Genomic DNA, 14750 nt, shown 5'->3' with positions numbered 1-14750 from the left:
ATAAGCAAAAGCTGTTTGCGGACTCAACCGACTCAGTCCTCCACTCCAGCAAAGACTCGAGGGCCACACTTAGGACCTTGGGTATTTATACTCCCCCATACAAGAAGAAATTTTATCCTCAGCAAAGACGCTATGCTTACCAACCACAGCGTGCTCAATATCAGCGAGGCTATGACCAAGGGCACCATCAACAGCAGCAGCAATACAGGACTCCCAGGCGACATTCTCAACAAAGCCGTACACCCTCGGGGCAGGCCCAGAGACAGCAAGTTTGACGGGTATGTTGGGGGCTGCACTATCAACACCATCACTCAATGCCACTCTTACCTCATGTTCCATCATCGCCTCAAACCATTCCACTCCCAATGGCAAAAGATCACCACAGACAAATGGGTGCGAGAAATTATAGCCACGGGTTACACGATCCCTTTCCAGTCACTTCCACCGACGAAGCCTCCCGCCAGGCCTCATCTCAGGGACTCTGCCCACGAGGCGAGGCTGAAGCAGGAGGTAGATCACCTCATGTTCATAGGGGCGGTGGAAAGAGTGCCGGAACAATTCCAAGGGAAAGGTTTTTATTCACACTACTTTCTAACAGAGAAGAAAACAGGAGGCTGGAGGCCGATCTTGGATCTACGGGGCCTCAACCGTTACTTGCGCAAGCAACGCTTTCGGATGATCATGGTTGCCTCCATACTTACGGCACTGGACGATGGAGACTGGTTTGCAGCCCTCGACTTACAAGTTGCTTACTTTCATATAACAATCCACCTGGCACACAGACGCTTCCTCCGCTTCACGGTCGGCAGGGAACATTTCCAGTACAGGGTTCTTCCGTTTGGCCTATCCTCGGCACCCAGAGTCTTTACCAAAACCCTGGCAGTGGTATCAGCCTACCTGCACAGACAGGGGGTGTTTATTTTCCCATATCTGGACGACTGTCTACTGAAAGGGGCCTCAAAGGCAGAGGTCTGACGCATGATACATGTCACCGCGAGCACGTTTACTTCGCTAGGCCTAGTTATCAAACTCGCAGAGTCAAAGACCGAACCCACACAAGATATAGAGTTCATAGGGGCACACATAAACTCTATCACAGCAAGAGTATATCTGCCCAACGCCCGCTTCCACGCCATCAACTCCCTGGTGCAAGTCATGATGTACAGCCGCACAGTGCCAGTCCTAACGTGCCTGCAGCTGTTGGGGCACATGGCGGCAGCGACGTTTGTGGTACAGAATGCCACGTTACACATGCGAAGCCTGCAGCATTGGCTGGCGAGCGTTTACAAACCGGCATCCCACACTGTCCACAGGGTAGTGTCACCCACGACGGAGGTGCGCAGATCCCTAGCATGGTGGGAAAATCCCAAGAATCTGCTAGTGGGGGTGCCTTTTCACCAACCAGAAATTTCTATCTTTCTTACTACCGACGCCTCCCACATAGGATGGGGAGCACACATTGGCAGCAAGGTGACGCAAGGTCTATGGTCCCCTGCGGAACAGACATTGCACATAAACATACTGGAGCTCAGAGCAGTGTTCAACGTGTGCAGACATTTTCGAGATTACCTGCATGGCAAAGTAGTCAGGATCAATACCGACAATACCTCCACTACGTTCTACATCAATCGACAAGGAGGGGCATGATCCCGTGCGTTATGTGCGGAAGCAGTCCGATTGTGGAATTGGTGCATCGCCAACAACATAACATTGAAAGCCTCGTACTTGCCGGGCGCTCATAACGTGAAGGCAGATCAGCTGAGCAGGAGCCTCGCACTCACGCACGAATGGCAGATCCGCTCTGACCTGCTACAGTGCATATTTCGTACATGGGGGTTTCCCCAAGTCAATTTGTTTGCCACCCAGTACAACAAGACGTGTCCCCAGTACTGCTCCAGAGCAGGAATTGGGCAGGGGTCCTTGGGGGACGCATTCATGATTTCATGGAAGGGCCCTCTACTCTACGCGTTTCCCCCCACAACGCTTATCCACAAGGTTCTGCAGAAAGCCAGAAGGGAGAGAGCTCGCATGATACTCATAGTCCCAACTTGGGACTGGCAACAATGGTTTCCCTTGCTTCTGCGCATGTCGGATCGTCCATCACTTCCCCTACCGGTGGCGCCGGACTTACTCACGCAGGCTCGGGGTCCATAGTGCACCCGCACCCTCAGGGTCTGCGCCTACAAGCATGGTTATTCCATGGCTCAGTGCCTTAGAGAGCACGTGTACGGAGGGAGTACAAAAAGTCCTGGAGTGTAGCCGAAGGACCTCCACCAGGAGGACTAATAAACAGAAATGGACTCGATTTACAGCCTGGTGTTCTGCCAAGCAGTTAGCTCCCCTTGACGTTCCTATAACCTTAATACTAGAATACCTATTGGACCTCAAACAAGACAGGCTTTCTCTATCCTCGCTAAAGGTCCACCTCGCTGCTATATCAGCTTTTCGGCATACAGAGGAAGGGCCCACTGTATTCGCCCACCCTATCGTCACAAGGTTCTTGAAGGGGCTGGTTAAACCTTTACCTCCCTCGAAAACCGCTTCCACCATCGTGGAATTTGGACTTGGTGCTCAGCACGCTATCGGGACCACCCTTCGAACCATTAGCCACGGTACCCCTCTGACTCCTTACGATGAAAACAACCTTCCTCCTTGCGATTACGTCAGCCCGCAGGGTGAGCGAGCTCGCAGCAGTGATGGCAACGCCGCCTTGTACAGTATCCTCAAAGGAGGCGGTAACCTTACAGTTATACCCAGCCTTTGTTCCAAAAGTTTCCTCGGAGTTCCATCTTAATGAACCAATAGTTTTACCCTCATTTTACCCAAAGCCTCACAGCTCAAGCAAGGAGGGGTGCCTACATCTCCTAGATGTGAGAAGGGTGTTGTCCTTTTACATAGACAGAACTAAGTCCTTCCGGAAAACGAACAGGCTCCTAGTGTCTCTCGCTCCCAGGTCAAAAGGGGAAGGCCTCTCTTCACAGAGAATTTCAAAGCACTTCGTGTCCTGTATAAAAATGTGCTACGAGCTTCGAAAGACCCCTTTGTTGGCCCTGCCTAGGGCTCACTCCACCAGGGCGGTGGCGTCGTCAACAGCCTTCTTCAAGGGCATCGTGTTAAAAGACATCTGTAGAGCGGCAACCTGGTCATCCTACGACACCTTCGCCAAGCATTATGCCCTACATCGGGTATTCGAGGAGGATACCCGTCTGTCTACAGCAGTCCTCTTGGGGGCAAGCTGCACATGAATCGATTACTCACCTCCTTACTTGGGTTACTGCTGGGTAGTCACCTATTGTGGAGCACCCACGGGGACCACTCGAAGAAGAAAGAGAAGTTACTCACCTGTAGTAAGGATGGTTCTTCGAGATGTGTCCCCGTGGGTGCTCCACCACCCGCCCATCCTCCCCGCTTTGGATCTCTGTCTGGTGTTTTTCAGGAGCATCCGAGGCGGTTGGTCAAGGAACTGGTGGGGACTGGATCACGCACATGGCCGGGGGCGCGCAAGGGAGCGGCGCGCATCAGCGCATGCGTGATCCAATAGAAACTGCTAGAAGAATTCTCATCTGCGGCGCCGGGCAAGCTCAACACCCATTGTGGAGCACCCACAGGGACACATCTCGAAGAACCATCGTTACTACAGGTGAGTAACTTCTCTTTCTTATGTAGGCAGGGCTGATGTGTTAATTGGGTGAATGTGGGTCAAGACATTGCAGTTATCCCCAGCATTCTATATAAAGTGCTGTGGAATTATTAACTTCCAACTGACTAGTTGGCAGAATCTGACAGAATAGGCTTTTTTTTTTAATGTCTTCTCTGTTAAGACCAGCGCACCTAGCAAGGCAGCCTATCTTAGTCCTGCAGGTCAATAGGATTGATTCTGGATGTGATCCCAAGTATCAATCCCCTGGGTATATTGCCTGCTGGATTGTTCTCAGCATGCTCGAGATGTTTCATGAGTTCAACTCTACCCTCAGCTATATCAGCACAGCTTCCACTGAATTTAATGGGTATTGTACTAATATACTGGCAGAAGGAATAGACTGACATCCATTTAATATATTACTATTTAAATTAAAATGAATTCTATATGATAACATACTTCTGAAAAAATTTCTTGGTGGACTACATGAGCAACTAACTGTATAATGGGATATACAACGTCTTTCACTTTCACCTTGCTGGTTGGAATTAGGCCTAGGATGCTGGTGGCCAGATAAGATGATACCCTTAATGCAGTTTACTCCACAAAATGACATCACAGTAGACACAACTATGCACCCTGAGCGATGTTCTCCTAACAAGAGCAAAGGATTAAACTGGGTCGTGAAAAGTGAACTGCTTTGTCCATGGAGCTCAAGGTTGGATCAAAGGTGGGAAGGAAGGGCAGTGTGCGGAAGCTTACACAGCTGTTCTCTTGTCTATGAATCAACATAAAACTTCATCATCCATTGTTCTCAAACTGGCACCTTGCGTCTGTGCTAAAATAAATTTAAACATGTTAAACTCATTGGTCAGATCCATATTTTGTTTGATTTTTACCACATAAACTGTTGTCTGTTTATTTCTAATCTTAAATCATTGTAATTATCTGCTGTATTAAATATTATGTGATTCAGAATGGTCTAATTAAACATTTACCATCAGACAATTCAATTAATCTGTTTTTCTTACATTTTCCCCCAAATTTTCAATATTCTGCATAACCCACTGACTGTAATTTTCTGTGTAATATTTCAATGGTTATTTCTTTGTGGGGTTTCATTTAGAATGCTTTTATATTACTTAGCTTTGTTTTCCAGTTTTTTTATTAGAATATGTGCTTATTTAACCATGTTTGTTAAGGATATGCACTTAAAATATCTTTCTTTAGTACTCTCAGTCTCACATTCTGCTCAGAAAATTTCTGCGTGACATCATGTTGCTTTTCCTGTTCATATATCAGCTGTTACTTTTCTTTCTTCTCCCCATTTTTTTCCTTATTCCTCCCTGTCTTCTTTATTTTTCTTTTGTCTTCAGCCTGTTCTGCAAACTTGGAGTTCTTGTCAGGCATAGGATTTCACTGTTTGGTAAGGAGAACCTTGACAAATACTAGCATGGCCGTCACTTGGTTTTCTTTGCCGTTTTTGCATTGTGTTATGTGCTGCCTTGTTGCATGTTGCATGGGTTGCATGGCTGAATGCATGGTCTTCCTGGGCTACTAATGATCCTTTAGGCTGAGAGATCACGGCAATATTTAGATGGAGTAAAGAACTTTTGTAGTAACAAAAACAGTGAATATGTAAATCTGATTGAGAGGAGATCAATTTCCAAGCTCATTAGCCTATTAAAGAACAGAATTCAAACAAAATAATTATAAAAAATATTTGCTGCTTTTTTCTTATTCATTACTGGTCTGCTGATGTAAAACAGATTAGCATTTGCACATTTTTTTATCTCTGAATGTCACTAAAATAAAATCTGTTGTGGGCTGAGTGCTTAGCTGATATTCCAGGGAATTCTTCCATAGGGCCAAATATGTTTAACTCTAGATCTGCTGCATGTCTATCATGTTTCAGACATTACTTGACTATAAAAGAGAAGTGTATATCCTTAATTTCTCCCTTTGTGAAAATCACATAATTTGTCTATTCCAGACCCCTGGTGAAATCATTTCTCTGGAGCCTTTTCTAATGTCATGCTGATAAAAGGCTATCTGAAAATATGTCCCCACGTACATGTCTTCTGTCACAGGAGAGTGGGGATTTCAGCATCCATGATTATCCATTTGGATAATTATCTGAAGAGGGCTTTGCTGGATCCCTGTGATGGTGGATCTGGCTGCTACAGCAACAGCTGAGCCTCAATTGCTCTAGGTGCATCTTCCTTAAGAAAAATACTTGGTTCTTAATGTGGGCTAGCTAACATATGGTAACTCACACAAAGCAAAATGCTTATGAATATACAGCACAGTCTGTAGTGATCATGTGTATTAGCAGTTTGAATTAGAGAGGAGGAGCCTAGAGTTTTACCTTGAACTGTTAACTCATGAGGAAACTACAAACTGCCTTGTCTTCACTAGAATTTAAGTTTATCTAACTTCAGTGAAGAACTCCTGGTTGTTCCTAGTGCACACAGGACCTGTCTAGATGAAGAAGAGCTCCACATGAGTCTGAATCCTGCACATGCAAATCTAGGGGATACAGTCAGGCTCCAGGAATTTATTTTGCTTTGTTTGTGTTTGGAATGTGTATTTTGAATGAACAAAACAAACTTAATTGTAGCCTCAGCCTATGACTATGTCTACACTAGAGGATAAAGTCAATTTTGAGGGAGCTGGGTCAATTTTATAATGTACCTGTCTTCATTACAAATATCATTAGGCCACATAGTGTGTAGGGCAGTCGCAGAGCCAGGCAGCTATGTGATTGGGGGATTGAGCTGGAGACCCTAGCTGCCACATGGTGCAGAGGGCAACTGCAGAGCCCAGACTGATTCTTGCTTCCTGTTTCCTACTTCCTGCTCACCTGGAGAGACGCAGGTGAAAGTGATGGTCAGAATGGGCACATTGGGGGCATTGTGGGAACTTCTGGAGGCCGATAAAATCAAACTAAATAATGTTGTGTCTGCATTAAGTCAACCTTGAAAATTCAAATTTGGCATTACTCTTCATGAAACAGCTGAAGTAGAAAAATTGGCCTTAGGATCCCTTAAATCAACCTAATGGTATTTGTAGTGAAGACAGGTGCATTATAAAATTGATTTAACTCCCTTAAAATCCATTTTGTGCTCTAGTGTAGACATAGCCTCAGTATGGAACTTGCTATTGGCTGAACATTAAGAACATCTGCTGCATTGGTGTCCCTAAACCTTCAACTGCTAAGAGCTGGAACTGAACAGCAGGGAATGGGTCACTTGATAAATTGGGCTTTTCTCCTTACTCCCTCTGAAGAATCTGGAACCAATCATGGTCTGAAGGCAAGATACTAGGCTGGATAGACTGTTGATTTGGCCCAGTATGGCAGTTCTTACGCTCTTATGAACAGTGGGGGATATGTATACCACTCCCAAAGACAGATTAGCATATTATATTATAGAAAAAGGAAAGACATTTGTAAAAGCTTTTTGGCCTTAATTGTGTGCAGGGGAACACACAAAATCCGAAGTTAAACGTGATGGTTTGCCAGACAGAAAGGCATGAATTACTGTGACCAGATGCCTGGATGGGCTGCACGGAGACTGTCATTCTCAGGACGGAGTGCAAGAAATAGGGCAGAGAAGCCCCCAAAACTGGAAGTTTATTCTAGCATTAAAGTCAAGAGGTCTTCTGTAGTACCACACTTGTTGACAAGAAAACAAACATAGCCCACTTCCAGTGCTTGGCTGCCATTTAAACAAACAAGTCTAAAATAGCGAGAGGGTATTTAAAACCCTATTCATTATACTTAAAGTTCTGCCAATCCCAAAGGATTAGACATTTATCCTCAAGTCAATATATGTATTGCATATCTTACCCTTACAGCATACTGTCAACTAATCTTTCATAAACTAACTTAAGATTTATGAATAGAAGAAAAGAAGGGAGTTATTAAAAAGTTAAGGAATCGTGTGTGTGATTTTCAGTGTTCGTAGATAAATTACAGCAGGGATGTTACATCTGCTGGCTTGCCAAAATTTCTTTGGAATCATTCTAAAATGTTAAAATCCAAATGCATCTTAGATGTAGAGTCTCCTAGAACCTGCAAATGCATTTTCCATGTAAATACTTGGAAGATATAATTCCCACAGTTTAAACTTACCCTGTTTGGAGTTTAGCAGGCTAGAAATGAAAGGATCAGACCTCTTTATAGTTGAATCGGGCTTTTAAGTGCTTTGAGCACAGCATGTGACTGAGGATATTCATTGTTGAGCACATGCTGTCCCATCACTTTGAGGTTAACATCTGTTTAGTTTGCATACGCAGGTAATCTAATTATACTTAACATAAAGCAAATATCGACCATACATTATACCATAGATAAATAAACTGAAGCCAATAAATGTAATATTGTTAATTTCATACAGTGTCTCACATCTTTGATCTTAAGATTGGCTGAGCAGTCACCCACAAAATATAAAGGCAATTCAGACATGCAAATAAATTAGCATTTACCAGCTAATTTTGTGATATGGTTACACTTCTAACAGGATGCAGGTAAACACAGACGTATCATCTACTCTTGGTTTCTACAGCTGCAAATTAATTGGTGATTTCTGGTGTAGTACTTCTTTTTGACATTTACATAGAAGTGAATTCTCATGGTACAATTGTAATGCCTCCTGGTAAGAGGTAAATGGGTCATACACAGATTGGCTGATGTGGCAGTGTTACATTTATTAATACTACCTTCGAAGTGAGCAACTTACTTCCAAGTAAGTGACTTCAAACTATTTTCGTAGTGTAGACACAACCATTATTATTAGTGGGCTGAATTTTCTATACAATTAATTTCAGTGGAAGGAGTCTTTGAAATTATATTTCTCCCCATTTAAAAGCAAAATTCTGTGAATAGGTTATTTTACTTTTCAATAATGTTTAACTCTGGTATGAGATGTTTTCTCTGTATTTTCAGTGTTAACAATGTATCAACCCAATTCTTTATACTCACTATCAGTGACAATGTGACATGCAATCTGAACAAAAATGCAAACAAAAAAAACCAACAAAAATTAGCTGTGCAGCTAGTTGATCAGATTTATCTCATTCATTTCCATGAACTAAGAAGCGGTTACCCAGGAGGAAACTCTATATTTGTACAAAGGGACAGTGGCTGCTGTTTCTGCCTGATAGGTTGCTCCTTCCTAGGAACCAGTACAAACCCCTTCATTAAGGCATCATGGTGATGAGAATTCATGGGATTTTGAGTGCAGGACATTAACACTGAATTTAATCAACATCATCTATTCTGGAAGTATCTCATTCCCACAGTTTAAACTTCCCCTATTCAAACTTTAGCATACTAGAGGTATAAAAGGAGCAGGCCTGAAGTATCTCTTTATAACTGAAGCAGGTAATTATTTAAACTCAATTATTTTGCTTGTGAGATCTGTTGTGGTTGGTTGTACAACCCTGGGCTATATTTAGGTATCTAGGGCTTGTCTCCACTCCTGGGAGATTGACACTGCGATGAATAATCCACTGGGAGTCAATTTTGCAGGTCTAGTGAAAACTTGCTAAATCAAACACAGATCACTCTTCTACTGATTCTGGTACTCCACCAGAATGAGAATCACTAAAATAAGTCAAAGGGAAAGTTTTTTCCCATCAATGCAGAACAGTGTGGATACCACAATAAGTCAAACTAAGCTACATTGACTCCAGCTATGTTACTTATGTAGCTGGAATTGTGTAATTTACGTTGACCTAATCCTGTCATACAGATATGTCCCTTGTGATCACACTAGCTCTTAGGTTGTTTATAACCTTAAAAACTCGTTGAGGTCTTTGTAACGTAATTGTTTTTGTATTTGCAAGTTCTATTGTTTCTTTGTCAATTAGTTATTTATGTAGTTCCTTTAATGTCTAAATGGCTTCTTAGCTTTGATTTGTGCCCTTTTGTTTTATTTAAAGTGTTTTAGGAAGGAAAGGCTATGTTATGGATTAGAAGAATATATTCTGTATTAGGCTCTGATGCCATGCTTTGGCAACAAGTCTGTTTGGGCTGATCTGCCACAGCTGTATTACTGCTGTAGAACTTTTTGCATCATTAATAGAATTCACTTAACTGGAATCTCCTAATTTCAGGTATTTGTAACTCATTTAAAAATGCTAATTTGAAATTTGATAAAAAGATTGGTTTCATCTCTTTTAATTTAGTGTCATATATACATAAATTAAAAGTGAGGGCATCCCAACTGTTTTTGTGCTTTTTGTATCTTAAGGACACAGTGGAAATAACTAAGTCTAGAGACATGCAAAGTCCAGAATTCTCACTGTTCCTACTCCTGTGTTTGAGAAGCAAATAGTGACACAAAGGAGTTGGGCCAAATTCACCCATAAAAGTAAGAATGTAAGTTTTCTTCCATCTAGGCCATACAATTCAGGAGGAGAGGAACCGACATGCTAACCTACAAAATTCTCCGATTTACAGTGGGTCTCCCAATCACTGGCAGTAGTTTTACTATAACTTTGAGTGTTATAAAGACTAGGGAATGCTTTTCTCCAAACTAGAGCCATACAAAACATGTGTAAGTTCAGAAAATGTTTAGTTTACTCTTCACAGTATTAACAATTCAATTTTCCTTGGCTACATACAGAATCAAAACCATAGCTTTGAAAATACCTTGGTCAAGTTTCTTCTCACAATATATCCATCAAAAGAAAATAAGAAAGTAATAGAAATCTCATGATGGACCTCAACATTGCAAAAATTCCAGTTGCATTTCCAGACTAAAGTAGTTCAGATAAACATCTGATCATTGGATGCTTTTCCAAATATCTGAGCTATTTAAAGTTTAAAAATCACTAGATATTGGTAATGCCTTTGCCTTTTTGGGAAAGCATAGTTATAGAGGACAGATGTAGCCTTCAGTTGCTGCGGTGCTAATTTTCATGAGGAAGATTTTAGATGAGAAACTGAAGCACATAAATCAGTCCTCCAAAAACATGTTCTGCTTAGCATTAGGAAACATAGATGCCACAAAGTTGAAGATCTGATGAGCTTTAGTTCTGTCCACAATTTACTAAACTTTCTTTTAAAAAGTCACCCTTTTCTGTTACCAAAATATAGGTATCACAGGCTATTTCTACACTATATATCTTATTTTAAAAATGTACTGCCCCACCAGCAGTGGGAAGTTAACTAATGAGATGCCTTATTTCAGTCAATTGTGTCAATTTATGCTAATGACTGCCCTGCATCTTGAAGTGGGGGCTGGGGGAGTTGAGGGTGTTCATGTGGCTGGCCAACGGAAGGTAACAGTGTTTTATGGCTTGGGGTGCAGAAGATGAAAACGTCTGCAAAAGGATCAGCATGGTTGCTCACTCATCCCCAAGGAATGCAGAGTTTAAAAGGGTCAGCTCTGCACCTAAAGCCTCTCTTTTACACAGAGCAGGCTGAAGCAGGACCCACCCTGCCTACCTTTTAGGTGGTAAAATTCCAGGTTTGCTCAAGACCTGGTGTAAGCATTATGGTAGGGTACCTGGAAAGGAATTTTTGCCTTAGCACTAGGTCCTCCGAAGGGGTAGGCAGAAGCAGAGCAACGGGGGCAGTGGCCCTGGGGCCCTGCAATTCAAAGCAGCCAGGGGCTCCAGCTGCTGATGCAGTAGTAGTGACTGTGGCTGGAGTCCCAAGCCTTTGAAATGGCTGCCAGAGTACTACAGGCTGTGAGGGAGGAATGAGGTGGTGTGCTCCAGGTGGCACTGAGGGCTGGTTACCCTCCACCCTGCCCCCCTCACCCTAAAAGGGGCCTCCCACCCACCTTGCCCTGGGGTCTGCAGGGTCTGTCAACTCCCCTGCTTAGAACCATATTGGTATGGGTGCAGTTGGTTTCTCCCCCCACAGTACATGCAGGAAGGGTTTTGCACATAAATTGCATGAAGAGCAGTAATCTGTATGTTACAACTTTTCATTGAAGTGGAGCATAGATATCAAATGCAAGAACTACCTACGTAAAGTGTACAGTGGCTGGCTAAAATGCCTTGGAAAAGGACTTAGTCTATGGCCACACAACCTAGTTATTTTGAGATAACAGCTGTTCTTCTTCGAGTGTCCCCGTGGGTGCTCCACGTTAGGTGTCAGGCTCGCCCCAGCGCCGCAGGTTGAATCTTCCAAGCAGTTTCTGCCGGACCGCGCATGCGCCGGTGCGCGCCGCTCCCTTGCGCGCTCCCAGCCACGTGCGCAATCCGGTCCCCGCCAGTTCCTCTTTAACTGCCATCGGCTGCAGATGGAATCCGCTCAGGCTATGGCCAGAGTTAGCGTATTTAACGTTTTTAATTGTTTTAAAGTTTCTTCAGTCCTAGATTAAGTTAGTTGGCTGTTGTTTTAAAAAAAAAAAGAAAAACACAAGGAAAGGAAAGGAATTCAAAGCTTCCAATCCTAGTAACAAGCGGAGCACCGGAGGCCAGGAGCCTAGGGCCATTAGCCCTCCTGCCGCGGCAGGCTTTATCTGAGAGGGGAACAAGCACAGAGAAGGTGCTAAGTACCCTATTAACAACTCAAAGACTCACCACAATGTCCTCTTCAGGATTCAAGAAGTGTGAGTCGTGCCGCGATGCCAGCGTCTGATGGGCACAGTCAGTGCATAAGGTGCTTGGGGGAATCCCATGTCACTCAGAAATGTTCCTTCTCTGCCAAGTTAACAGCCAGAGCAAGGAAGGACAGGGAAATGTGGCTGAAAATGCTGCTGTTTGACAAGGCCCTCCAGCCAGACGTGCCGGAGCGGCCGCAGCAGGAGGGACCCTCCAGGCCCATAAAAGGAAAGCCGCGTCCCTAACCCCATCAGTGGAAAAACGGAGGAAAATCTCCCCAACCCGATCCCTGCCGGCAGCAACAGCGAGCGGGACGGGTGGAGCGCACAGCCCCCAGCCGCAGCTACAGCTGATCGGCGGCGGTGCAGAGACGCACGTGGTGGAGGTTCAGCCTCCGATGATCAAACAGCCGCCCCGCACCGCGGGCAGGGCGGCGGCCAAGCAAGCACCGGAACCGGCAGCACCGCAAACAGCGGCACTGACCCCCGGGGAACCGGCGGCGCAGAGCGCACAGGCACACGGCCTGCAGGCACCAGGGGAGACCGTTCACGTGGCACCGCTCAGGAGCGTGCCGAGTGCGGTGCAGACTACGGGGCCGAGATCCCCAACGGGTCAGGGGGCAGAGCCACCTCCACAGGGGAGGGGAAAGGCAGCACAGAAAACACGGCACCGCAGTCCCTCTCCATACAGGGCTGCAGAGCTGCTTTCTCTGAGCCCTCCGCTCGTGCTGCAGACTCCAACGAGAAGGCAGGCCTCACCCCTAGCCTATCCGGAGCCCCCATCTCCATTTCTACAGCCAGCCTCCCCATGGCTTGGACCAACTTCGCCCTTCTTGGGCTTCGAGCCACTTGAGTACTATCACAAATCGGTCTCTCCAGCGTCCCAGGTCTCCAGAAGATCTCGCTCCCCCAGATGTAGGGGGTATGCACCAAGGGAGTGGTCCAGGTCACCATCCCAGGAGCAGTGCCCGTGTTGCCATGGTCGCCACCATCATACGGGGCATAGACACCATAGGCATACTACCAGGGACAGATCCCCACAGATGGTTCCGTATCCCTGAGGGCAATCACGAACGGGGACAGAGACTCATATCTCAGGGGGAGTTGGTTCTGGAACCCCGGGATTTTCCCTTGCAAGCTTCTAGCGAGCGGATGTACCACCGTCAACAGGACCCAGAGGGGTCCAGAGAGGCGTACCCTAGCGGTTCCTCGTTGTCCTCCCCGGATGAGGCTACGGCCCCGGGGGACGTCCATTCTCTGGACGATCTCAAACAGTTCCAAGAGCTGTTTAAAAGAGTGGCCTTCACGCAAGGCATCCAGACAGCAGAGGTGCAAGAGAAGCACCATAAGCTCCTTAAAAATCTGAGACCTCCGGCCTCCTCTAAAATAGCCATACCGCTTGACGAAGCAATCTTGGAGTCCGCCACCACGATATGGCAGACCCCTGCGACTATTCCGCCTGTCCACAAGAGAGCGGACAAGAAATACTTCATGCCGGCGAAGGGCATGGAGTTCCTATTCAGCCACCCGCAACCAAATTCTCTGGTGGTAGAATCGTCTCAACAGAGATCAAAAGCGTCTCAGTTCAAAACGGGGAACGGACAAAGATGCCAAGCAACTAGAGCTGTTCGGCAGAAAGGTCTACTCCTCCTCCACCCTACTGTTGAGAATGGCGAATTACGCAGCACATCTAGCGAACCACAATTTCGACAACTACTCTAGCTTAACCTCCCTCATGGACTCGCTTCCAGAGGACAAGAAGCCGGTGCTCAAGGCTATCGTGCAAGAAGGCTACGCGGCCTCGAGGACGGGAGTTCAGATCGCCCTAGTCGTAGTGGATACGGCAGCATGCTCAACAGCTACAGCAGTGGTCATGAGCAGGGAATCCTGGCTCCAGACATCGGGTATCCCGAGGGATATACAGGCGAAGATCGTTGATCTCCCCTTTGACACGCAGAAGCTGTTTGCAGTATCAACCACAGTGTCCCCAGTACCACAGGGGCTACAAGCAAGGGCGACATCAGCAGCACCAACAGTACAGAACTCCCAGGCGACGTTCTCAACAGAGCCGTGTGTCCTCGGGGCAGGGCCAAAGGCCACAAGTTTGACACACAGATCAAGGGCTGCACTATCGCTACCATCGCGCAATGTCATCCGAAGCTACTGTTCCACCATCGTCTCCGACCATTCTACGACCAGTGACAAAAGATCACCACAGACAAATGCGTACTGGAGATCATGGCCAAGGGTTACGCGATTCCCTTCCAGTCGCTCCCACCGCCACGACCTCCACCCAGACCCCACCTAAAGGATGCCTTCCACGAAGCGAGACTCAAGCAGGAGGTAGGCCATCTTATGCTTATAGGGGCAGTGGAAAGAGTGCCGGAGCAACTCCGAGGGAAAGGGTTCTACTCAAGATACTTCCTCACAGAGAAGAAGACAGGAGGCTGGAGGCCCAGCCTAGATCTTCGACGCCTCAACCGGTACTTGCGCAAGCAACGCTTTCTGATGATCACAGTCGCCTCTATACTTACGGCACTGGACAA

At 45.8% G+C, this 14750-nt stretch overlaps 1 protein-coding gene across 13 annotated transcripts in view; it reads left to right on the top strand.

The window, feature by feature from the left end:
* The window catches only part of RYR2 (ryanodine receptor 2), a 975983-nt gene that overhangs the window by 727834 nt on the left and 233399 nt on the right, over positions 1 to 14750 (top strand). For all 13 annotated transcript variants that reach the window (XM_074990102.1, XM_074990110.1, XM_074990109.1 and 10 more), the window contains one exon: positions 5017 to 5066. In XM_074990102.1, the coding sequence (XP_074846203.1) occupies positions 5017 to 5066 (50 nt within the window). The remainder of the gene's footprint in view (positions 1 to 5016; positions 5067 to 14750) is intronic.

Source organism: Carettochelys insculpta, chromosome 3, assembly GCF_033958435.1.
Source record: "Carettochelys insculpta isolate YL-2023 chromosome 3, ASM3395843v1, whole genome shotgun sequence".
Classification (NCBI taxonomy): domain Eukaryota; kingdom Metazoa; phylum Chordata; order Testudines; family Carettochelyidae; genus Carettochelys; species Carettochelys insculpta.
Note: the sequence above shows the minus strand (reverse complement) of the source record. Positions and strands in the feature narration are given on the sequence as shown.